We start from the raw sequence: 27,976 nt of genomic DNA, 5'->3' as shown, positions 1-27,976 counted from the left end.
CTAAACTTCGGCCATGGCCTTGACCTTGTCCATCTCGGCTCGAAGCTGGTTGATCCGATCAAGCTTCTGCTGGACCTGTGGGTTTTGACCGTTATTTGCCATGCATAACTCGTCATCACTAACTTCAAAGTTCTTTACTTGTTCTACCAAGGCGGCGTGTTCTTTCTGAGCCGCGTCCAACTCATCCCGGAGATTCTTGATTTCTCCTTCACGTTGCTCACTGAGAAGCTTATACATGTCCCTCTTCTCAGCAAGCTCTTTAACTTCGGCCTCAAGTTGGCTAAGCTCATCCCGATATCTGAGAAAGGTTTCATGATGGAGCACCAAGGCCTGCAGGATGTAAAAAAGAAAAGGCATTAGGGTCATCAAAAACTGAGTTCGAAGGTAAAAGAGTGTGATAACACTTTACCCGATTCAGCGCCTATTGCACTTCGTTGACCAAGCATGGTGCATCCACCTCATTCATTTTTGCCTGGTATTCTTCGGTTACCAAGCACCAGAGGTAGCTAGCTATCCCGACAGGGGAAAAAAGAACCTGGGCATCCTCCGGGACAGTGATAACTACTGATCGTCTCTGTCTAGGATCCGTGCTCGGAGCGGGGAACCGGTTAATCAAACTCGGGCTCGAGTTCGGCCCACTGACCTCCAAGAATGGACTTTTCCTTGGCACCTCTAAGTCACCCAACCCGGAGAAGTCTTCCAGGGCGGTTGAGTCTACACCATCGAAGAAGCATCGGAGGGGATCGTCCGTTCCATGAGCCCCTTCATTGGTTCGCTCCTTCGTCGCTCAGGCTTCATCGAACATGAACTCTATGAACGAGGGTGATTCCTAAATATCTATAACACCGGGCGGGGCAGATCCGGTGACTCGAGAGGTCTCGACCCTCACATTTGTATGAGCCTCGTGAACTTGAGAGGGATTAGCCCCCGTCATTTCTCCCTCGGGTGCCATTTGTTCCTAGAGAAAGGATGGCTCGCGGGCCACAAAAAGGTCGTCCTCCTCAGGATCGTCCCTCAACCGGAAGAGTGAATCCTAGACAGGAACTCGGGAGCTAAAACCTTCCTTTGGCTTACGATCCAATCTTCTCCTAGGTTTCTTTTTCTCCGAGCTCGGGGAACTCGGTGCCCTCTTCCTTTTCTTCTCACCTGTAGTGATTCCGGGCTACCCCGAAACAGAAGGATCAGCGGGTAGGTCCTCCCCTCTTTCCAAGGGCCTAAGCTCGATGGTCCTAGCAAGCCTGCAAAGAAATAAATAAGAGAAGCAATGAGGGCATAATGTTGAAAAAGAAAGTTTAGCGTTACTTACTCGAAGAAAGGAATCTTACCATGAGAACGGGCCTCCCAGCAGCCCTTTGAGAGCTCGCACCACGAGAGCTCGGCATAAGGCATATGCAAAAAATGCCTCTGATCCACTCCTTGAGCCGAGGAATGGCGTTTGGAACTCGAGCGAGGGCTGCGCCACAACAAACACCGGTGAGAAAAGGGAAGATAAAACATGAAATGGACGTTTAAAAGAAGTTATACTTACATGATACGTTCCACTTCTTGGAGAACGACCTCCACTCGGCAAGTATCAGGTCGGCGGTCCTCACTCGGACAAAGCGTCCTTACTAATCCCGATCCCGGTCCTCGTTGATACTCAAAATAGGGCTTTGCTGGCCCGACGTACAAGCTTTATCAGTCCCCCCCGAAAGATTCGGGGACTGTATAAGTGGAGTAGATAGTCGATGGTGAACGTACACGAATCAATTTTGTTCACTAAGAATCGGAGGAGGATCACGATCCTCCATAGTGATGGGTGAATTTGGCCGAGGCATACATCGTACCTCATGTAGAAGTCCAAGATGACCGGGTTCACCGAGTCCAATATAAAAGGATAAGTGTAAACACTTAAATATCCCTCAACATGCGTGGTGATATCGTTATCGGGCCCGGGAATCACTACATCTTTTTCTGTCCAACCGCAGTCCTTTCGAAATGCAGGAAGAATGGCCTCGGTAATAGAGCAGATGTACCGTGACACCGCCTCTCATCGGCCTTAAACCTAAGAGGGCTTTTCAACCTTGAAGTCGTCATTGACCGAAAACCCCCCGGGGACGAACATTTTCAAGGGGGGCTCGGCTGCCGGCTTATCAGTGGCCGCGATCGGAATGGACTTTTCTAGGATGACCACATCAGGGGCGGTCTCTCGACCTCAGTGGCCGGCCGCGAAGAAGAAAGAACATCTTTGTGGGGAACGGTTTTGGAAGTCTTTGCCATTTCTTTTATCTGGTTAAAAGCATTTTAAACTATGAAGGAGAATGAGGAGATGAAGGATGAGAACTTGCTAATAAAAACAAGCACAATCAAGGGGTAAAAGAAAGGTTGTAACTTGGAGAATAAAGGTAAGAATTTTGAGGGATAAAAGAAGACTGTAATATCTTGAAGGATCGAAGGTAGAAGCTTGGTCCAAAGTAAAAAATAAACGAATGGAGGGGTATTTATAGAGGCTTGGTGTCGTTTCACTTTCAGGCACGACTTGCCGATGGCTGACACGCGTTAGGAGTCATTATGACGCGACTAACGGGACGTTTTGGCTTCTTTGTCATTTTGTATCACAACGTGTTGAAGAAGAGATCAAAGAACTCATGTCGTTCCTCGTCGTTTCCGTAAAACTTGCTCTCCGAGAAATGAGGGGACTATCTGTATACGGGTAAAACCGGACCCATAAGCCGGCCCGGTTCCCGATAAAATAAATCGAGCAAGGAACGCGATGACAAGGAACCGGAACTGAGATAAAGGATTCATCGAGTCAGGCACCGGGGGCACGACTCCTGCCCTCGAGTATATCGAGGCCATGACCCCGAGATCGGTCCAAATCCCTAAAGACTTCAGTGAGCCTTATAAGGCAATCGAAAACGATTAACGTAAGGCCGTAATATCCGTGACCAACCGGGTATCACGACACAGATCTCGACACGTACCGGCGGGAATCTAATAATTAGTTAAACGAAAGATTTTTACCTTTTATGAAATTGTACCTAGAATAGGATTCCCCTACTATATAAAGGGGGTCTCATTATTCATTAAAGACATTGTAACATGCATCCCAAAGTAATACATTATTATTTTTACTGTTATTCATAACTCTTATTCTCATTCACTAGTGCTAGCCATTGTGAATCCGGATCGAGGGTGGGAATTTCATCAAGGATGGAATTATCCTCCTCACGTGGTTTGAATTTACTATATCTTATTTGTTTAATCTAACGAAATTTCTCGCTTGTATCGAATTAATCCACGTATCCTGAAAACCACTAACAAATTTAATTGTTATCCATTTTTTTAGGGTAAACAGATAGACACTATTAAATTAGATCTATATTTATTGGTACACCATTAAATTAGATCTATATTTATTGGTCGTTCTATACGATTGTGCTAATTGTTACGAAGTTGACGAGTTGTCTTTGTGATGGCTATGTAAGAGTTGTAAATAACTTATGTTATTTTTGTCCTTACTATGAGTAGAGTTAATCATATTTCTTTCAATTTTACGTACAAAGTACATATTAATGTTTACTATTACAATATGAATGACTCGAACTCACAACCTCTTCACTTTATAAAATATTTATGTTATTTGAATTAGTCTCATATTTGATATTACACTATCGCAACTACATCTCTATTTTAGCATTTTAAACAAATTGTTTGGATACGTTTTTGGTAATCTTCCGATTTTACAAAGTTTTATACTGCTTGACATGGATACACGTATAACGCATGTGTTCAAAAACTAGTAGGCTTAAAAGATATGACCTGATGGGCCCTCTCATTGCAGGCTCATAGATCCCACAACAAGGCCTACTACTGTAAAAATTATACGGGGCACCCTATTTGGTAGCCCCCATTTAATCTATACCCACTTTTTAAAAACGTTTTAACTTGTACCTACTTTTTAAACAACTTCAGGCCTCTTTCTCCTCCTCCTTTGGTTTTTGAATGCTGAAACTTGAGATATTGTTATGCGTTCTGGCCTGATGATTCATATATATCTGCTTGTCCCATTATGTTCAGTTTGGTCTTATTCACAATAATTTAACCTCTTAGATATTTTAGCTTTACAGGCACATTGGTTTTTGGTTCTAATTTATCTGTAGTAACTTGTTTTCATGTCGAAAATATTTTTCATTCTTTAATCTTTGAAATGAACAGCATCAATCGCTGCTAATCATGATCTATTAAATTCATTGTTGTTTAGTACTATTTCGTTTATGTACAATATGTTCTTTTGTTGAATTCTTTTTTTGAAAGATTATCTTCCTCATTTCCATGTGCAGACTTAGAACTTCAGCTCTAAGAATGCTGAAGTTCAGCAAATATAAATAAAAATTTCAGCTCCTAGAATGCTGAAGTTCAACAAATATAAAATAAACTTCAACTCCTAGAATGCTGAAGTTCAGCAATTACAAAACAAAAACTTCAGCCAAAACATGCTGTAGTTTTATTGAGCTGAAGTTTGCCATTGCACTGTGAACTGAAGTTTGCGTGATTGCCTTTGCAAGTCAGGCCAAACTTTAGGCAAAAATATCTGAAGTTTTGCTACACTTCAGGCAAAATATTCTGAAGTTCAAACTTCAGACATAAATTTTTGCTACTTCAGGCCCGTATGTCTGAAGTTACCTGAAAAGTGGGTACGCTTGTAATTGTTTTTGCAAAGCGGGTATAAGTTAAAAGTTGACCCAAAAACTGAATATAGATGCAAATCCCCCTACTACTGCCAGCTCACACCAATACATGAAGTGATTCAGTCACAACAAAAATTCAACAAATAATCAGCCCAAATCATGTCTATCAATTATATTTGTTTAGTCCATTTTATAAACCACAATAATCAAGTTAATATTGGTTAGTCGACATTTAGTAAAAATTTCAACAGTTCGATCATCTTATAATTTCTACTACATACACTTTGCAAGTATATCCTCCTATATGAGCTTCGCAAGCATCATATGTTTAGATTTAAAATAAGGGGGTCGTAAATTAACGTCAATTTAAAATAGCCTAATTACAAAGAATTCTCAAAATTAAATTTGCTAAAACGTTCATCTAAACACGTGTTACATAAAAAGATGGGTGTTAAAATGGGTTGATTATCTAACCCTTCTGTTAAGCAAATTAAGAGAGTTTTTTTTACACGGCTGGTCCTTTTTAAAAATTATTCTCTTAAATAAAGCTACTTTTTGTTTATTCCAAAAATAGCAAATTCTTTTATATTTTTAGCAGTATTGAAATATTATGAGATTGATTAAATCATTAACAGGTCCACAAAATAAGGGATTAGTTAAAAAGAATATTTGACCCACTAATTAATAGATTTTATACCCTATTAACCTATTATCCTCTCTCCCCTCAAATTTGTTGTATCCCCTACCCCATATCTATTATCCCTCTCTCTCTCTCTCTCATCTTCCACCTTCACCCTTTTCAACCTAAGCACCATAGCCCCTCCATTTTTAACCTCTGAATATGTCAACGACCAGCAAAAGGAAATGGTGAATCCATCACCTTCAGATCTGAAAAAGGAACAGCGTCAGAAAAGCACCATTATTTACCCATGCCTTTCTTATCTGTTTTTATCTCTTCTCACTTTGGAAGAAAAAGGAACAAAGAAAATAAAAAAGAAAAAAGAAAAAGAATAAGATGTATACTTTATAGTATATCTAATGTATATTTGATGTATATTTGATAAAAATTACCATGTTATGCCATTTATATATTTAAACATTCAATATACCATAATTATTATGTAAATATACCAAAATTATTCTAAATAGAAGATCCCAAATATACATAGAACGTATATACATTATACCATTATTATGCCACTTATATATTTGAGTATGAAAAAATATACCAAGATTATTCTAAATAGAAGACCCAAATATACATAGAATACATATACATTATACCATTATTATACCACTTATATAATTGAGTATGAAATATACCAAAATTATTCTATAAATATATAATGGCATCGTTTGAGTATTATACCTTTTATATAATTAATGTTGCTAACTGAATATATATTATACCAATAATTATTTTTTGTGGAAGTCATTCTTGCGAGAAATTAAGAAACGATTGTGTGAGAATTAAAAGCTTATGCCGTTATGCGTGATTTTAGGAAGACTTTGTTTGTGATGCATACGTTTCTGATTTAAATGAAAATATATTGCTGCCATTGGATATAAATATCATTATCCTGCTAGGATTTTATATTTAGTTTTAAAAGCCTGGACAATTTTGAAACTGCATGTTACTTTTTCGAGAAAAAATGGCATTTTATCGAGAATGACCACAAAATCAAAATAGTTCATTTTCATATTTTAGGAAAATATTATACCACTAATTCTAACCAGGGGCGGAGCTAGCATAGAAGATTTGTGTTCGGCTTAACTCAGTAACTTTGGCTCAAATTCTGTATTTGTTTTAAGAAATTTATTAAATATGTACAAATTATTAATTTAAAATCCAGTTAATCCATAAGCTTGAAATCCTGATTGCGCCTCTGGCTCCAACATCTTGCTTGATCGTTCTTGTGCTTATGTTCGGTTTAAAGTTCTTGTGCTTATTTTCGGTTTAAAGTTCTGAAGTTTTTCTACCAGAAAAAATAAAGAAGTTTTAGTTTCCATGATTTACTTAAAAAACCAAAACTTTTTTATTTATTTATATATTTTGAGAAAACTAAAATGGTTGTGTTAAGTATGTTCAATCAAATCCTCTCAACTTCAAGTCGAGTATTTGTTGTGGCCAAAATTAGGGGTTGAGTCAAGCACAAGCAATTCAATGTCAATCAAATTATAGTTAAGTGAAAGATATATGTATAAAGCCCCTCGTGTGTGATTGTAATTAACCGTTTTTTGAATTGAGTAAAAAAAGATTGGTAATGTATCATTTCATACAGTACCAATTAAGGACTATGTCACATTGAAAATAAATAGTTCTGTTATGGCAAAATATTTATAGGTGTAGTATATCTTTTCGAAGTGTATACTTTTTTATTTGAAAAGCTTTGACAAAGAAACGCACCAAAAGCTCAGATTTTGGACTTATTGATATATACTCTTTACTGAAGACTTTAGCATATTGCAAAGAGAATCTACCAACTAGGCCACTACAGAGTCAATCTAAACTTTATGCTTGATGCTAATTCTATTTGACTGCTTTCTGAATCATACAAAACATTTGATAATATGCTTATACAACGTGGTTTTGTTAAGCATTGTCCTACTCTTTAGATTTTCAAACAAGAAACAAAATATTCTCGACGATGTTTGGAACTCTGGATCAACTTGGACGCATCTTGATTAATACACCAGTCAAGTGTCCAATCCACAAAACATATGAAACAGATTAATTTTCACCGTGTGTTATAGCTAGGTAGGGAGTACCCTCCAATTCCAATTAAGAGGTTGTGAGTTCGAGTCACCCCAAGAGCAAGGTAGGGAGTTCTTGAAGGGAGGGAGCCGAAGGTCTATCAGAAACAGCCTCTCTACCCCAGGGTAGGGGTAAGGTCTGTATACACACTACCCTCCCAGATCCCACTAATAAAATTATACTGGGTTGTTGTTGTCGTTGCATTGCATGTGGTATAGCTAGGATTTGAATCTGATCTCTAAATTGTTACTCACATGCCTGAACCACAGTAAAATATCCCATCACCAGAAGGTACAAGAATGTTGCAGCTTTTGTACTTAATGAACGACGCCAAACTGTAGATCCACCCTTGAAGCGATTGAAGCAATTCTTTAACACATATAGGATTTAAAGGTCGGGGTATACTTTTGTTTTCAACTAAAATCTGCTTTGTATACAGGATGCCACTATTAATTTATTTTCTAAAAACATATACATGTATTCATGTAAATTTTTTTGAATTTTTCGGGTGCAGGTGACCCCTCACTTGATTATTAACATAGGTCCGCCTCTGCATATAGTCGCTTACTAGCTCGTTTCTCAAATATCTTACTACAAGAGGTTTCTCGGAAAAACTACTTTCTTACTTGGCTGTTAATGAAGGCCTGTAACTCGTTCGATCAGTTTACCAGTTTATGATGTTAGTATATGAAAGTTTCTTTTGCCAAGAAAACACAGAACTCAGGTGGGGCTCCATTCTGAAGATCAAAACTTTAAGCTCCTAAACACAAACTAACTCCAACTTACTAACACCAGATTTCCGGGACTAATGGTGGCGTAATGGATAAAAATAATAATTATCCATCTATATTATCCATCAAGAAATGAGTTGGATAATAAATTTTTTTAAAATATATCAAATATGGATAAGAATCATATTATCTGCTTAGAAAATGGATAACCAATGAGTTTAACTTTTACATTTGTAAAAGACTCAAATTAGGCGTTCCTCAGAGACTAGAAATTTTTCCAAAAGTGATCATATTCGAAAAGTCATAAACAAATATGAATATCCATATTATCCGTCGATTAACTTATTTTCTATCCATATTAAATATGGATTGAGTTGGATAATTTATCCGTTTTTGCATTGTAAAATTGTGAAAGAAGCTGTTGACTACAGCAATGGCTAAGCCTGCAAAAGACTTTGAACTTGGAAGACCTTAAGATTCCCTACCATATCTCTGAAAACGAGCTCATATAACCGTAACTCAAAATTTCCAACACAATGTAGTATTTTTTTCTTTTTTGTTAATAATTGTGGTTTTCATGTCAGCTTGCGCATTTAAACTAATTCCACGGATATTAGCCATCTCCACCAACAATATGTACCAGGTAACTCTATCCATCAAGGCTTGGATAGATGAGAAAAAATCACCTAATATTTTTTGACTTCGCTAGAATTTGAACCTGAGACATCATGATTCTCACCCACTTCATTGACCACCTTCGTGAGCAGTCAAGAGCGATAAGATTCCCATGTCAAGATAACAACACCTATTGGTTTCAAAAATAACAAACATGTCTCAGACAAGTCATCAAAGGTTTCATAAAGGTCAGGATGATATTGACTGAAAGGCAAGTAAATTTGAAAAAGAGGAAAACTATTTACCGGCCTAAACAACTGAAGTAAAGCACAATCTGGTCAGCATGATGCAAGGACTCGTGATAGACTGACTTTCCCCTTTAGGCAAATGCAGCCACTTGGAGCTTAAAACTTATCCAACTTGTCTGAGGAAACAAGCTTGTACTAGTGAATATTAATGAATTTGCAATACTTATAAAATGATCACAGAACTTGAAGTTAATATAATGAAAAAACGAACAAACAAAAAATGAGGAGAACAAGACATACCTTCTGAATTAGGGCTTAGTACATTCATCCATGATAACTTTAATTGAATTGAATTTCAAAATGTAAGAGAAAACATGCTTGCTTATGCAGGATTTCTTTTTCTTTTTTTGATGAAGTAATTAAGTGGTGTATTAATGACAAAAGCATCCAGTGGATGCACTCCTAAGAAGAAAGCAAAAAATCTATCACAAAATAAATTGGTCAGGGTTATACATAAGGGAGAGTTTAACCCAACAAAAAAGAGTGACCAAACAGTAGGTATCCAGTACTTGAGATGCCATCAAAACATCTTTGATTCTTTTCCGTCCATAAGCACCACAAAATAGCAGCAGAAACCATAGACCAGATTTTCTTGATGGACTTCTCAACTTTCCATGAACTCCAACTCACAAAAACTTCTTTGACACTACATGGCATTGTCCAACGGAATTCAAAAAGTGAAAGAAACATGGACCATATGTCTGTTACAACTGGACAGTGAAGAAATAAATGGTTGATTGTTTCAGAGTTGCTTTGGCACATATGAAATCTGCTAGCAAGCTGAAAACCCCTTCGGATGAGTTTGTCATGGGTTAGGCATGCTCCATTTAGGGTTATCCAGCAAAAAACACTGACTTTTGGAGGCATTTTAGTCCTCCAAATTAGTTTCCAGGGCAACTGATCAATCATTTCCTTCCTGAAGCTTAAGGTTTGATAACTAGCTCTAACTGAGTATGCACCACTCCTACTGCTGCCCCATCTGAGTTTGTCCCTACCTGGAGTAATGGTTGAACTATTGTGAAGGCTACCCAGAAGTGCTACCAAGTCATCAAACTCCCAGTCATTCAAATTTCTTCTTAAGCTTGGGTTCCATGAGTTAACCTCCCAATTCTGCGCAATTGTAGAGTCTAGGTTAGTAGCAATAGAAAATAGTCTTGGATAAGCAACCTTCAGTGTTGTATGGCCTAACCACTTATCTTTCCAGAATAAAATATGTTCCTCATTTCCCACGTGAAGGGTTGAAGTAATAGTGAAGACATCCCACAACTTCGTGATACCCTTCCACAACCCATATCCATAGTTAGATCTAACAGTATTGGTACACCAGTGATTTTGACAGCCATATTTAGCTTGAACAACCTCCTTCCAGAGACCAACTCCTTCCTGATTATACCTCCAATGCCATTTAGCATGCTCTTGCTATGTAAAGCCAAGTCCTTTACCCTTAGACCTCTAAGTGATTTAGGAAGTGTTACCTTGGCCCATTTGACAAGATGAAATTTACGGTTCTTGTTGTTACCTTCCCACAAGAATGATCATCTGAGTTTATCTAGCTGCTTTTGAACTTTGTCAGGAATTGGAAAGAGGGACATAAAATAGGTTGGTATGTTGTCCAACACACTATTTATGAGGGTTAGTTTGCCACCAAGAGAAAGATATTGTTGCTGCCAGGACGCCAGTCTTTTCTCAAATTTTTCAATGATCACATTCCATATCTCAGTTGATCTGTGTCTAGCACCCAATGGGAGGCCTAAGTAGGTGGTAGGGAATGAACATGTAGTGAAACACATTATATCAGCTGTCGCGCCCCTTTTTTCTTGCGAAAGCGGGATTCGACGTGTAACAACTCTTTTAAGAAGGTATTAAAAGAGGAGAGTCGCCACCTAACGATTTTTAAGGTGCGTTAGGGCACCTATTTGCAAGTAACTCTATTTTAACTAGTCAACGCCACCAAAGATCGGGTAAGGGCTCAAGTTACCTAAAAAAGAATGTGTTAGGCACTCATCGAGGTCCACAACTGTGGGTCCCGGCCGAACTTAAACTATATGGATTAGTCTATGTGATCAAGTAAGCAAAAAGAGTACAAAATCTAAGAATTTTATTATAAAGAGATCTTAAATAGGGAGGTGCAACTATTTTTCCATTCTAATAGAAAAGAAATAAAAAGGGGGGGGGGGGGTTCTAAGTTTTTTAGCCTAAAGTATCACCCCGTACAACATAAATAATATTTCGTAACTCCCTTGAGATAAGGTGTTACTCATATTATCCAGCGGGCACAGACTAGCATCTCCTGCTACTCGATTACTATGTTAAAGTTATTTACCTAAGAGCGCTCTAATTCAATTCTAAGCCGTACCCTACGCGTGCACTGCCCGTACCATACCTATGGTCCAGGAGATTTTGGACCTCTATTTTGATGGTTCTAGACCTTATATAGGCTATTCAAAAATGCAAAACTAGGCGACAAATAAAACACATATTGGACTTCAAATATGACAGTTAAGGGCTCAAGTTAGCCTCCACACTTAAGCAACAAATGCACGCGAAACATGTTTTCATGTTAGGCCATTTCAGAATTAAGAACCTTAAGCCCTATAGACATGATTTCTATGTGACTATACATCAAAACATACAAGAGGTTTCAAAGGTTAGACGCTGCTTATCTCCAAATTATACGATTGTTGCATGCTGATTTGAGATTGCAGATTTCCAGTTATTTAACCTATAGTTGTTGTGTCTAGATGTGAATCACTAAGTGACAATGAAATCTATTGGAGGAAGCCCAGAATTATTCATGCTTTCTAACAATAGCATCGTGAAACAATGTTTGAGCGATTTAACATTAACAGATTATGGCGAGTAATTATATTCTATAGGCAGGATCTCTAACGTTCAACACTTAGAGCTGATTTTATCGTCATACCTTAATCGTATAGGCATATTTTCTAGGTGAAAGTGGCAAACGGAATAGTCAGAATACTGTAGGCATGATTTCTAATGAATGTTGATGCGAATTGAAATCAATGACATTTATTCCTATAGGCAAGTTTACTAGTAATACGCATCAGTAAGCATAATTGCAGCACTTTAAATTCATGTTTTCTAGCAGACTGCATGTATGTGTGTGTTTCCCCTAATGGCATGATTTCTATAGTGCACATAATGATGGAATAACATATATATATAACAAGTAAATCATTGAGTCCTATAGGCATATTATCTTCCCATTTGGTATGCAAATATTAGAAATCTACCCATTCCCCATTTTACTAATACCCTAATTATTTATACAAAGTTATTATAGGCCCATTAATGAGTAAGATATAAATGTTATACAAATAATGAATTTAGGCCCACATCAGGCCCAAATGAACTACCCAACACTGTCTGGGCCTTCAACAATTCTCACACAGCATACCCAGACTTCTAACAAGGAGCCTTATTCATCAACACAATCCTATAATCCATAGAGGAGCCCATAATTAATTCATATAACCATATTGCCAAGCATTGCATCATTTAAACCAACCGACTTAGATGTACAACAAATAATAGGAAGAAATGGGTTGAATGGGGGTAGTTTAAGTTTCAGAAAATGACTAAGGACCAAAATCTTAGTGTGTCAGAGTTCACAAGGGCCTCAAATGGACCTCGAGCAGTGCTCACACTAGGAGGTCGGCAATAAAGCCTAGATAGCCTTGGCTTTCAGCCGGCTAAGAATAAGAAGTTCAGAATAGCATAAGTAGCAAATGAGGAGAATGGACAATGGCTAAGGGACAGAACTGGGGGTACACTTATAACCTAAAGTAGACATAGCCAAGTTGAGCATACAGAGCAACTAATCAAGAAGGCCAGTAAGTTCAGCAGGATTTCCATACGTAGCAAAGTATCACATAGACAGCCACATTTTGAAAGAGTTGGGGAAGAAATAGGTTTGCATGGATATACAGAGATTATAATGTACAGATGCATTATACTAAACCAGTTGAGACCTAAAAGGTCCAAATTAAGCTAAGTATGCATCCTAGTATCATAAGATAGACATGCTAACTCTCATCAGAAAACAGGACTGCATTGAGACATGATAGGGAGCACACATTATGACAAAACCACATGTGGGAATGGCCATGGGAGAAACAAGTTTGCAGTCACAGATGCACAATACAAACAAGTTAAAACCTAAGAGATTATGCTAAACATACATCCTAGTGTCATGCTAATCAGTATTTAGACATGATGGGGGATGCACATTGTGACAAGCCAAATAATCACTGAAAGAACAGGAGATCATATGAACCATAGAAATGCTGGGGAACATATTAGCATAGAAGAAAGATCATAGAGAATGGTCTTAATTGAAACATATTGTACATGCAAGACAAACATTGCAGAGATTCAGAGCAGTGTGAGATAGCAAGTTCATAGCAAATAGTACATGTAGGGATTCTAGGATTGACACAATAGACTAATTAACTAAAGAAGATCTAAGTTATGCCATAAAACAAAATGGTTCAAACAGGGCAGGGAAAACAAGTTGAGGTAACTGTTAAGATCTCAGTCAATCACTAATGGGGTATGGGGATCATGCTGAGTGACACAATAGCAGGGGAACATATCATAATTAACACAGGAAGTTCTAGCACAAGTGTGAAGCATTCATTATAGAGATTAAGGACAAAGCAAATAAGCATGTTTTAGGGAACATTCAGGCACCAATACACTTGCCTAATGAACTTAAGAGGGTCAGATTATCCAAGTTAGAAACTTAAGAGGGTCAGATTATCCAAGTTAGACTTAGGCAATCTCAGAACTAGCAGCATTAAGAAGAAGTTAAATGCTAAAGAGACTTAGAACAAAGTAGAATTAACAGAATCATGCACAAAAGTAATCCAGAAAACATATTAAGCCATTGATTTCAGAGGTGAGAACACATGTAAATCAAAGACACATAGGGATAAAATTGCAAAAGTCAAGTGGCTTACCAGTTAAACGGACAACAATAAAGAACAAAAGATCCACAAGAACCCAGTAACCTCGATGCGTCAAAGTTCCCAAGAGCTTCGAAAGAACCCCGGCAATGCTCGCACCAAGAGAAAGTTTGAATAGTAGACTCTCAGTGGCCTTGGCTTTCAGCCGGCTAACACAAAACACAGAACAAGATAATGAAGGAATTAACAGAGCAAAGCTTCAAATTTTAGTGAGATTATCTCGATTCCGATCTCTTTTCAAAGGAGAATGGGGAGGGGTTTATATAGTAGTATGAATCAAGCGAACAAATAAGGAAAATAATCAATCAAACATAAATATGGAAAGAAAGTACCGCATGCTATCAGTAATGGAACGGGTAAAAGGAAAAGTATAAAATTTCGAACCCTAATTCGACAGAAATCAAGGAATCAACCAAAGGTTTTGGTGAATCGGATTCATATCGCCTTGCCATGAATGTATATAGACGGAATACCGTCTAAATCTGAAGATTGAAGACAGTTTTCACATGATTCAGGCTTGGTACTTGCCAAAAATAAGCAAGTACTAAGTGATACCGAAAATCATGTAAGTAACACAGAGATGGAGCATATATGGAAGGCAAATTGTGGAGAGATTCCATACTAGAACTGGAGTTGAGAGATTTAGAAGAGGCGTCTGCTAGGGTTTGAGAGGAGAAGAGAGAACAAATGGAGGGAAATGGGGCAGCGGTTTTTAGGTAAATGGGGATTAGGGTCAGAGGGTTGGGTGATTAAAAGGGGTTAGTTTATTAGGGACCGTTGATCATTTAAGATTGACGGCCAAGATCGGATATGGAATGGGCGGGTCAAGTGAACGGGTCTCTGGCCGGGTTAAGTTAGAGGGTTATTTGATTGGGCTGCTGAGGTGAATGGGCTAAGTGTTTGGGCCACAATTGGTCCGAAAATTAGCCTAAAATTTGTGCCAGTTTTTACATTGGAGATTAAAGGAAAATAATTTAATAAAATAGTTAAATAAATATATAAAAATATTGTTTATGCACATTGATACTTTAAAATAATAGTAAAAAATTATAAAAAAATGTAAGATATTATTTTGACCTTGAATAAAATGACAAATGCAATAAAAATGCAAATATAGGCTATTATTGCAAAATTTTGCAAATAGCTAAAACATACTATTGTAATTATATAAAATGAAAAAGTATTTGAAACATGTATTATAGGTGCAAATAATAATTTTAGATAATTAAGTCATCACAAAATAATTTGAAGGAGTAATTAATAAATATTCAAGTAATTTAAATGCAAGAAAATCGATTCTAAAGTTCTAAAAATTATGGCAAATTATAGAAAAGTATTGTATAGATTTGTAAGATAAATAAGGATGCAAAAATAATGTTTTGAAAGTATATATATTATTTGAAAAAATATGAGGTAAAATTGGATATCAACAGCTGCCCCTCTTTACCGGGGAATGATGAAAGAGTTGTCGGGTAAAGAAAATGATGACCAATTTTGGCCGAATTGAATGAGGGATGGTATGATTTGAAAAAAATGGGGGCCGAACCCTGGTTCTTGAGTTGCCTACATATCCCTGGTGTTACGGGAAACAGTCTGTGTGTAGTTCTGGATCCAACGGTGAACGAAACCGATGGAGTTGTTATAGGAATGATCGTAAGTTTTTGGAAAGGGTTCTTTTGGGCAGGATAATATCGGATGAATTTATGCGAAATCATGAATGTGAATTTGAAATGTTGCGGATATATCACTGAACAAATATCTAAACGGTCATAGAGTGAAAGGTGGGAATTGATGGTGGTCGGTTATGTTTGAAATAATTGCAGGATGTGAACATCGTGAACAGAAACCAGAGCGAATATTGCTCCCGTTTGGAGAACGGTTATCTCCTGGATTACCTGCAAACTTAAAACATGGCGCATGCGAATATATACGGGTTATTGTGAGAATTTAAATGTGATGCAAATTCCCTTTAGACCATGAAGGTTGTCTTTGGACTGTGAGGATGATGTCCTTAGACCATGACGTCCTTGGCCATGAATCGTGTAATAAAGGGATTCGCAGGACATGAAATAATATCCTCGGGCCATGCGGATGGTGCCTCCGAACCATGACGCCTTTGAATAATGATATGCACTTTTGAGAGATCCGCAGGCCATGGAATGGTGTCTCCCGGCTATGAGGATGATGCCTTCGGACCATGGCGCCTTTGGACAAACTGGCGATGTTTCAGCCCATGAAATGAAAAGATATGACGCTTGGTCATATGCGAAATGAGACAAGACAAGGCTTAGTCTTGTGTAAGATGAGGGCAGTGCTTAGCCCTAGGTCTTAGATAGCATAATGGAGATAGCATTTAATCATGAGAAAAAGGCAGTGCTTAGCTTTGTGGAATTAGGGAGGCAATGCTTAGCCTCATGCAGGAAGAAGAGACAATGCTTAGTCTCATGCAAGTAAGGGAAGTGGTGCTTAGCTTCATGCAGGAAAGACATTGCTTAGCCTTATGCAATTAAGGAGGTAGGGCTTAGCCTCATGCAAATAGGGAGGCAGGGCTTAGCCTCATGCAAATAGGAGACAATGCTTAGTCTCATGCAAAGAAAGGCAGTGCTTAGCTTTATGCAGTTAAGGAGGCAATGCTTAGCCTCATGCAAATAGGAGACAATGCTCAGTCTCATGCGGAAAAGGCAGTGCTTAACCTTATGCAATTAAGGAGGCAATGCTTAGCCTCATGCAAATAGGAGACACTACTTAGTCTCATGCAAGGAAAGGCAATGCTTAGCCTTATGCAATTAGGGAGGCAATGCTTAGCCTCATACAAATAGGATACAATGCTTAGTCTCATGTAGGAAAAGGTAGTGTTTAGCCATTATGCAAGAAAAACGATGAGTGACAGTGAGAAAGTAAAGTATTTCTTAGCTGGAAGTGTTTGCATTTGGTAACTTGTCGTTATGAAGGTAGTGATTTGATGTATCTGCGGGTATTGTTGTCTTATCGTGCCTACATCCAAAGAATAATCGTGAGTATTGTGGGGGAAGGTTGGTTTGCACTTTTGTCTTCTGTTTTGCCTTTGCTCCTGTCTTGAGGTCCTATTTGAGTTACCCTGGGTAGCATCTGGCTGTCATAGAAATGAAGTTTTCGAAAAATATGCATGCATTTGATAAATATAGTTATTTGAAATGTAGTAGTATGCGATTTCAAATAATTTAGATGAACCGGTGACTGTGACATATTTTAGAGACATTGCGACCTCCTTGCTTTAGAATTTTGAGGGTTCCTCTCAAAATTCTACCCCTGTTTAAATACTTTGGATGTTCCGTGTATCACAATGTCGGCTGAACTTGCTTTAGAATTTTGAGGGTCCTCCTCAAAATTCTGCCCCAGTTTTCTGATCATGGCAAAATGAAGATTTTATTAAGATGTGACCGAACCCACAAGGCTGCCTTTGTATCCCCTCTTAAACGAGAATCAGGTCAAGCATAGTTCAGTTACATCAGATGAAGAAATATGAACAATCCTAAACATAGTATTTCTTGACTGCATCTGAGTTGATTGGTTTTGGCCAAATTTCTCCGTCCATTTCTGCAAGTATGAGTTCTCCTCCTGTTAGTACTCGATGAACCATGTAGGGCCCTTGCCAATTGGGTAAAAATTTTCCTTTGGCTTTATCTTGATGCGGGAAGATCCGCTTTAGCACCAACTGCCCCGGTGTGAATTGTCTAGGTCTGACCCTTTTGTTGAAAGCTCTGGCCATTCTGTTTTGGTAGAGTTGACCGTGACATACTGCACTCATCCTTTTCCCATCAATGAGAGCCAGTTGTTCATAGTGACTTCGTAACCATTCTGCATCACTGAGTTCAGCCTCTTGTATGATTTTCAAAGAAGGAATTTCTACTTCGGCGAGAATAACGGTTTCAGTACCATAGACCAGCAAATAAGGAGTTGCCCCGGTTGATGTGCGAACCGTGGTACGATATCCAAGCAGAGCAAATGGCAGCTTCTCATGCCATTGTTTGTAATTATCTACCATTTTCCTCAGTATCTTCTTGATGTTCTTGTTGGCGGCTTCTATAGCTCCGTTCATTTGCGGTTTGTATGCCGTGGAGTTCCTATGCTTGATCTTGAACGTTTCACACATGGCTTTCATCAAATCGCTGTTTAAATTGGCGGCGTTGTCAGTAATGATTGACTGAATCACTATCCTCATGTTGTGTTGTCTCATTATATGTCATAGTCGTAGGTTCATCGGGATAGGTAATAATAATGCTGAAAAGAAAAATATAAAAATAATAATAAATACGAAAAGCAGTAATGCATTAAAAAAATCTTAAAAACGTCAACAAGTGCGGCTTGATGGATCGAGCAATTATTTCAAAACAGAATACTGAAAAATATCTCAAATGCTCAAAACTATTTTTTAAAGTAATTCATGCTAATTTGCTAGGCTACCCAGGAACTCGACGGGCCCGGGATGGTGCAACGGTCCAGTTCTTGAGAAGATGCCAGTATGCACGAACCAACCTTTGGGAATGAGAATAATCAAAAAAAAGAAAAAGCAAAAGGTAACCAAGTTAGTAAGGAATATTAAAAGAGTGTTTGCAATATTAAAACATGTTTCACAAAGTCATGCAATAATTCACGTCCTAATTTGGGGACCTCATTGTGCCCGAGGTAGGCCTAAGCAACACGTAGACTTGGAGAAAATTGATCCCAACATTTGCATCATTTCATTAATGCCAAAAATATTTACGCAATAATGATCAACACATTGGCATATTTTTCTCCAAGTAATGCACATAGTATGATAGCGTCCATTGGGATTGTGGAAATCCCGTCGGACTTTGGACGAGGTTCATCTTAGCGGGTTGTTACGTTAATAACGCTTCAACTCGTACTAGGTTTAGCATGATGCATGTACATTTAAAGTTATAGTAGGGTTTCTAGAATAGTCTAGACTGGTACTCCCAAGTGGTTAACTTAAGAGGGAAAGGCACGGGACCGTCGATTGCACCGCTGATCAACTAGTCTACCGCAAATAAGCCTTTCCAATTTAAAAGGGTAATTTTCAGAAGAGCGCGGACACTCATCAAGTGCCTCTATGATGAAAGTTGGCACGAGTGGAGTATGATGTGGAGCATGCTTTATGCAGCAATAATAACACGTTGTCAAGTATTTGCATGATATGTAAAAGCAGTAAATAATATAGCAAAGGTAAACATGGAAAGAATATATAAGAAAGACAAAAGGAAGGAGTTAGTTTAGTTCATAAAAATATATGCGGGAATGTAATAAAGCAGGTAAGAAAGTAGGCATGATATAGCAATTTTTACAAGATAAAAAAGCGGTCATAGCAAGTAAAGGTGAATAGGGGGAAGGGATGTGCCTGTCATAGCAGATTTAAACAAATAAAGGTGAGTAGGGGAAGGGATGCGCATGTCGTAGCGGATTTAAACAAATAAAGGTGAGTAGGGGAAAGGATGTGCATGTAACAAAGAAAGTATTCCACATAAGCCAAGTTCATTATGGTAAGAGCCGAAATGTAAATCCCCAGCATAGTCGCCATGCTGTCGCGCCTTTTGTTTTCTCGCGAAAGCGGGATTCGACGTGTGACAACTCTTTTAAGGATGTATTAAAAAAGGAGAGTCGCCACCTAACGATTTTTAAGGTGCATTAGGGCACCTATTTGCAATTAACTCTGTTTTAACTAGTCAACGCCACCAAAGATCGGTTAAGGGCTCAAGTTACCTCAAAGAGAAAGTGTTAGGCACTCCTCGAGATCCACAACTGTGGGTCCCGGCCGAACTTAAATTATATGGATCAGTCTATGTGATCAAGTAAGCAAAGAGAGTACACCATCTAAGAATTTTATTACAAAGAGATCTTGAATAAGGAGGTGCAACTATTTTTCCATTCTAATAGAAAAGAAAGAAACAAAAAGGGGGGGGGGGGAGGGTGGGGGGTCCTAAGTTTTTTAGACTAAAGGATTACCCCGTACAACATAAATAATATTTCGTAACTCCCTTGAGATAGGGTGTTACTCATATTATCCAGCGGGCACAGACTATCATCTCCTGCTACCCGATTACTATGTTAAAGTTGTTTACCTAAGAGCACTCTAATTCAATTCTAAGTCGTGCCCTATGCGTGCACTGGCCGTCCTATACCTATGTTCCAGGAGGTTTTGGACCTCTATTTTGATGGTTCTAGACCTTATATAGGCTGCTCAAAAATGTAAAACTAGGCGACAAACAAAACACATATTGGACTTCAAATATGGCAGTTAAGGGCTCAAGTTAGCCTCCACACTTAAGCAACAAATGCACGCGAAAAATATTTTCATATTAGGCCGTTTCAGAATTAAGAACGTTAATCCCTATAGACATGATTTCTATGTGACTATGCATCGAAACATACAAGAGGTTTAAAAGTTTAGGCGCTGCTTATCTCCAAATTATACTATTGTAGCATGCTAATTTGAGATTGCAGATTTCTAGTTATTTAACCTATAGATGTTGTGTCTAGGTGTGAATCACTAAGTGACAATGAAATCTATTGGAGGAAGCCCAGAATTATTCATGCTTTCTATCAATAGCATACGTGAAACAATGTTTGAGCGATTTAACATTAACAAATTATGGCGAGTAATTATATCATATAGGCAGGATCTCTAATGTTCAACACTTAGAGCTGATTTTATCGTCATACCTTAATCGTATAGGCATATTTTCTAGGTGACAGTGGCAAACGAATTAGTCAGAATACTGTAGGCATGATTTCTAATGAATGTTAATGCGAATTGAAATCAATGATATTTATTCCTATAGGCGGGGTTTCTAGTAGCACGTAGCAGTAAATATAATTGCAGCACTTTGAATTCATGTTTGCTAGCAGACTGTGTGTATGTGTGTGTTTTCCCTAATGGCATGATTTCTATAGTGCACATAATGATGGAATAGCATGTATAAAACAAGTAAATCATTGAGTGCTATAGGAATATTATCTACCCATTTGGTATGCAAATATTAGAAATCTACCCATTCCCAAATTTACCAACACCCTAATCATTTATACAAACTTATTACATGCCCATTAATGAGTAAGATGTAAATGTTATACAAATAATGACAATAGGCCCTCATCAGGCCCAAATGAAATACCCAGCACTGTCTGGGCCTTCAGCAATTCTCACACAACATACCAAGACTTCTAACAAGGAGCCTTATTCATCAACACAACCCCAGAATCCATAAAGGAACCCATAATTAATTCATATAACCATATTGCCAAGCATTGCATCATTTAAACCAACTGACTTAGATGTACAACAGATAATAGGAAGAAAGGGGTTGAATGAGGGTAGTTTAAGGTTCAGGGAATGACTAAGGACCAAAATCCTAGTGTGTCAGAGTTCACAAGGGCCTCAAATGGACCCCGAGCAGTGTTCACACTAGGAGGTCGGTAGTAAAGCCTAGATAGCCTTGGCTTTTAGCTGGCTAAGAATAAGAAGTTCAGAATAGCATAAGTAGCAAATGAGGAGAATTGACAATGGCTGAGGGACAGAACTGGGGGTACACTTATAACCTAAAGTAGAAATAACCAAGTTGAGCATACAGAGCAACTAATCAAGAAAGCCAGTAAGTTCAGCAGGATTTCCATGCGTAGCAAAGTATCACATAGACAACCACATTTTGAAAGGGTTGGGGAAGAAACGGGTTTGCATGGGTATACAGAGATTATAATGTATATATGCATTATACTAAACCAATTGAGACCTAAAAGGTCCAAATTAAGCTAAGTATGCATTCTAGTATTGTAAGATAGACATGCTAACTCTCATCAGGAAACATGACTGCATTGAGACATGATAGAGAGCACACATTATGACAAAACCACATGTGGGAAGGGCCAGGGGAGAAACAAGTTTGCATTCATAGATGCACAATACAAACAAGTTAAAACCTAAGATTTTATGCTAAACATACATCCTAGTGTCATACTAATCAGTATTTAGACATGATGGGGGATGCACATTGTGATAAGCCAAATAATCACTGAAAGAACAGGAGACATATGAACCATAGAAATGCTGGGGAACATATTAGCACAGAAGCAAGATCATAGAGAATGGTCTTAATTGAAACATATTGTACATGCAAGACAAACACTGCAGAGATTCAGAGCAGTGTGAGATAGCAAGTTCATACCAAATAGCACATGTAGGGATTCTGGGATTGACACAATAGACTAATTAACTAAAGAAGATCTAAGTTATGCCATAAAACAAAATGGTTCAAACAGGGCAGGGAAAACAAGTTGAGGTAACTGTTAAGATCTCAGTCAATCACTAATGGGGTATGGGGATCATGCTGAGTGACACAATAGCAGGGGAACATGTCATAATTAACACATGAAGTTATAGCACAAGTGTGAAGCATTCATTATAGAGATTAAGGACAAAGCAAATAAGCATGTTTTAGGGAACATTCAAGCACCAATACACTGGCTAAACGAACTTAAGAGGGTCAGATTATCCAAGTTAGACTTAGGCAATCTCAGAACTAGCAGCATTAGGAAGAAGTTAAATGCTAAAGAGACTTACAACAAAGTAGAATTAACAGATTCGTGCACAAAAGTAATCCAGAAAACATATTAAGCCATGAATTTCAGAGGTGAGAACACATGTAAATCAAAGACACATAGGGATGAAATTGTAAAAGTCAAGTAGCTTACCAGTTAAACGGGCAACAATAAAGAACAAAAGATCCACAAGAACCCAGTAACCTCGATGCGTCAAAGTTCCCAAGAGCTTCGAAAGAACCCCGGGAAATGCTCGCACCAAGAGAAAGTTCGAACAATAGACTCTCAGTGGCCTTGGCTTTCAGCCTGCCAACACAAAACACGGAATAAGATAATGAAGGAATTAACAGAGCAAAGCTTTAAATTTTAGTGAGATTATCTCGATTTCGATCTCTTTTCAAAGGGGAATGGGGAGGGGTTTATATAGTAGTAGGAATCAAGCGAACAAACAAGAAAAACAAATCAATCAAACATAAATATGGAAAGAAAGTACCGCATGCCATCAGTAATGGAACGGGTGAAAGGAAAAGTATAAAATTCCGAACCCTAATTTGACAAAAATCAAGGAATCGACCAAAGGTTTTGGTGAATCGGCTTCATATCGCCTTGCCATGAATGTATATAGACGGAATACCGTCTAGATCTTGAAGATTGAAGATGGTTTTCACATGATTCAGACCTGGTACTTGCCAAAAATAGGCAAGTAGTAAGTGATACCGAAAATCATATAAGTAACACAGAGATAGAGCATATATGGAAGGAAAATTGTGGAGAGATTCCATATTAGAACTGGAGTTGGGAGATTTAGAAGAGGCGACTGCTAGGTTTTGAGAGGAGAAGAGAGAACAGATGGAGGGAAACAGGGAGACAGTCTTTAGGGAAATGGGGATTAGGGTTAGAGGGTTGGGTAATTAAAATGGGTTAGTTTATTAGGGGTCGTTGATCATTTAAGATCGACGGCCAAGATCGGATAGGGAACGGGCGGGTCAAGTGAACGGGTCTCTGGCCGGGTTAAGTTAGAGGGTTATTTGATTGGGCTGCCGAGGTAAATGGGCTAAGTGTTTGGGCCACAATTGGTCCGAAAATTAGCCTAAAATTTGTGCTAGTTTTTAAATAGGAGATTAAAAGGAAAATAATTTAATAAAATAGTTAAATAAATATATAAAAATATTGTTTATGCACATTAATACTTTAAAACAATAGAAGAAATTATAAAAAATGTAAGATATTATTTTGACCTTGAATAAAATGACAAATGCAATAATAATGCAAATATAGGCTATTATTGCAAAATTTTGCAAATAGCTAAAAAAATACTATTGTAATTATATAAAATAAATAAGTATTTGAAACATGTATTATAGGTGCAAATAATAATTTTAGATAATTAAGTCATCACAAAATAATTTGAAGGAGTAATTAATAAATATTCAAGTAATATAAATTCAAGAAAATCGATTCTAAAGTTCTAAACATTATGGCAAATTATAGAAAATTCTTGTATAGATTTGTAAGCTAAATAATGATGCAAAAATAATGTTTTGAAAGTATATATATTATTTAAAAAAATATGAGGGCAAAATTGGGTATCAACATCAGCCAACATCTCTAGTTCTGGGATCACATTAACATGGTAAATGACACTTTTTGACATGTTAATGTGCATCCCTGACAAAGCTTCAAAAATCAACAGTGTAAGATTGAGATATTTAATTTGAGACTTCTCAGCACCACAGAAAATAAGGGTGTCATCAGCAAACAATAAGTGACACACTAAAACTGTTAAGCTAGAGTTGTTGCCAACATCAAAACCCTGCATCCAATGCATTTGCTTCGCTTTTTCCACCATTATGCTAAGTCCCTCCATCGCTAGAATGAATAAGAAAGGGGACAAGGAATCCCCTTGTCTTATCCCTCTCTCAGGGGAGGAAAAGCCAGCAGGGCTTCTATTAACAAGAACAGAATATTTGACTGTGGAGAAGGTATATCTAATTCATTTGATTCATTTTTCACCAAATCCTATATGCCTTAAAATTGAAATGAGATACTGCCAATTGATTTTATCAAAGGTCTTCTCTATATCAAGCTTAAAGAGCACGCCATGTTCACCATTTTGTTGCCTCCAATCCAAGACTTCATTAGCAATTAGTGCAACATCTGTAATTTGCCTGCCTTTATTAAAAGCATTCTGGTAGCCAGAGACCAACTTCCCGATCACCTTTTTAAGTCTCTCGTCAGCACTTTTGCCACTATCTTGTAGACACTACTAGTAAGACTAATAGGTCTGAAATCTTTGAGTTCAATTGCTCCTTTACTTTTAGGGATGAGAGCAATAAAAGAGGCATTAAATGACTTAACCATGTGACAGTTTCTTTGGAAGTGGTTGAAAGTCCCCATGACATCCAGTTTTACAGTATCCCAACATCTTTGATAAAAAGCCAATGTAAAACCATCAGGGCCAGGGCTTTTGTCAGGTGCACAAGAGTTGATAGCATCTAGAACGTAAAAATTGCACGGGGCGTCCTATTTGGTCGTCCCCATTTAACCTATACCAAATTTTTTAAACAACTTCAGGCCTCTTTTTCCTCCTTCTCCTCATTCATTTTCTTCTTCTTCTTCTTCTTCTTCTTCTTCTTCTTCTTCTTCTTCTTCTTCGAGTGACAATAATTTTATATGGTGGTTGCGAACATATTTTAATATTTTTTATGATATATTACAATGGCGAGCTGTTAGGATGCTTTATTTTTTCCTATTGCTTAGGGTTTCTTCTTCTTCTTTTTCTTAATTGCAAAATGGTTTCATTAGATTTATTGGTGTTTTGACAAATTGATGATTGGAGTTTATTTTTGATGATATTTGGAGGTTATATTTTAAATTTGAGCTCATTTGGAGTATATTCAAGTATTAAATCGTATATTGGATTGTTATAATTCGAAGAACAATTTTTAGTTTCTAGGCAATTTGCACTTCAAGACTATTTGGCCTTAAGTGCATTAAAATGTTGGTTGCACTTCAGACTTTTTGGCCTTAAGTGCATCTGAATTGCAATTTTTTACTTCAGACTTATTGGACTTAAGTGTAGCAAAACGTTTGTTGCACTTCAAACCTTTTGATCTTTCAGACTTATTGGTCTTAAGTGTAACAAAATATTTGTTGCACTTCAGACCTTTGGCCTTAAGTGCTTCTGAAGTATAATTTTTTACTTCAGACTTATTAGCCTTAAGTGCATGAAACCATTGGTTACACTTCAGACCTATTTGTCCTTAAGTGCATCTGAAGTGCAAATTTTTCACTTCAAACTTATTGGCCTTAAGTGAATGAAAACGTTTGTTGCACTTCAAACTTTTTGGCCTTAAGTGCATGAAACCATTGGTTACACTTCAGAACTATTTGGCCTTAAGTGCATATGAAGTGCAAATTTTCACTTCAGACTTATTGGCCTTAAGTGAATGAAAATATTTGTTGCACTTTAGACTTTTTGGCCATAAGTGCATCTGAAGTGCAAATTTTTACTTCTGACTTATTGGCCTTAAGTGCATTTGAAGTGCAATTTTTCACTTCAGACTTAGACCTAAGTGTATGAAACCATTGGTTGAACTTCAGACCTATTTGGCCTTAAGTGCATTTGAAGTGCAATTTTAAAGTCCCCATTACATCCAGTTTTACAGTATCCCAACATCTTTGATAAAAAGCCAATGTAAAATTATTAGGGCCAGGGCTTTTGTCAGGTGCACAAGAGTTGATAGCATCTAAAACTTCCTCCTCTTCAAAAGCAACTTCCAAGGCATCCTTCTCCTCATTGTTCAAACAACCCAAGCCTTCAAAAGTACAACTAGGTCTCCAAGTTTCATTCTCAGAGTATAGATCTTGATAAAAATCTAATATCACCCTTTTAATCTGTTCCTTTTCTTCAATGATATCCTCTCCCACTTGTAGTCTGTCAATTCAGTTATACCTCATGTGAGAATTGGCTACCTTTTGAAAGTATTTTGTATTTCTGTCACCCTCTTTCAACCACAAGCATCTTGACTTTTGTCTCCATGATATTTCTTCAACCTTGGCTAATTGTTGTAACTCCATTTTTAGCTGAAGGATTTTATTTGTTTCATCTTGAGTCTGCAATCTTCCTTCAGTTATTTGTTCCATTAATAATAGTTCTTACATATCTTTGTTGGGTCTGGTGCTAATTTTACCATATGACTCCCAGTTCCAGATTGCTAAATCCTTCTTTAGAAGTTTCAGCTTTTGGGGTAGTAAAAAGTCAGGGGAGCCATTTACCATATAACCCTGCCACCATTCTTTGGTCATATCACAAAACCCTTCATGTTGTAGCCACATGTTTTCGAATTTTAAATAAGAAGGTTCAGAAGTCCAATCTCCACTTTCCAAGGCAATAGGCCTATGATCAGAAACAACTCTAGGAAGGGCTAATTGTTGAACTGAACCAAAGAGATCATTCCATTCAGAAGAGATCAAAAACCTGTCAATTCTTGATGCATGTAAAGAATTTTCACCCCTAGCCTAATTGTAAAAAGCTCCCTGTAAAGGGAGATCCACCAAGCCCATGTCTTGAATGAAGTTAGAAAATATTTTCATAGCCCTTGATCTTCTTATACAATTAAACCTTTCATTCTCAAAACGACATACATTAAAATCTCCCCCAATAATCCAACTATCATTCCATAAACCCCTTACAACAACTAGTTCTTCCCAAAATTCAATCCTCTCCCAATTAGTATGAGGATCATATACTCATGTGAAGCACATTCTGAGATCAATCTAAACCCCTTCAAGCATGGTAGAGATAGAATACTTCCCTTGCAAAGATTCAATGCAATTTCAATGTCTTTTATCCCATAGAATTATTACCCATCCTCTGTTGCCACTAGCCTTCAACTCAGTCCACTCGACCCATCTCGAGTCCCGAATCTGCCTAGCTATAGCCATAGAACAAGTTTGAGTCTTGGTTTCTTGCAAACACAAAATGTCAAGTTTCCACTTTTGAATAAGTGCCTTAATAGTGCTCCGCTTGCTCTCGTCATTGAGCCCCCTTATATTCCATCTAATAATATTTTCTCTCATTCTGAAAAAGCTTTGTGAAACATGCCCCTGTCAGACCCTTCACCCTTTTAATATGTAAGTGTGCATTCCAGCAACCCTGTTTCTCTTTCCCCCTTGTTCTTTGGTTTCTTCCCCTCACTTGTTCTACCCTTTCGCAACTGTATTTGTGATTGCCTCTTTTGCTCAATTCTGAGGATCATATCAAAAATTTCACGTTCAAATCCAACAGAGTTAACTCCGAAAGCCTTGCATCCTTTGGTCATAGCAACCTTGGTCC

General features: G+C 37.7%; 1 protein-coding gene across 1 annotated transcript; it reads right to left on the bottom strand.

The window, feature by feature from the left end:
* LOC142166245 (uncharacterized) lies at positions 1-27,720 on the bottom strand. The gene is made up of 12 exons (XM_075224929.1): positions 27,508-27,720; positions 26,801-27,159; positions 26,293-26,575; positions 24,857-25,161; positions 24,687-24,806; positions 24,243-24,584; positions 22,792-22,944; positions 14,062-14,216; positions 10,357-10,598; positions 9,573-10,189; positions 5,417-5,558; positions 1-330 (listed from the first exon to the last, which is right to left on the bottom strand). The coding sequence occupies exons 1-12, from the start codon at positions 27,718-27,720 to the stop codon at positions 1-3; spliced, it is 3,261 nt and encodes a 1,086-aa protein (XP_075081030.1).
* Positions 27,721-27,976: the final 256 nt, after the last annotated feature.

The sequence above is a fragment of the Nicotiana tabacum genome, chromosome 2 (assembly GCF_000715075.1).
Source record: "Nicotiana tabacum cultivar K326 chromosome 2, ASM71507v2, whole genome shotgun sequence".
NCBI lineage: Eukaryota > Viridiplantae > Streptophyta > Magnoliopsida > Solanales > Solanaceae > Nicotiana > Nicotiana tabacum.
This window is presented reverse-complemented; position numbering and strand designations above follow the sequence as displayed.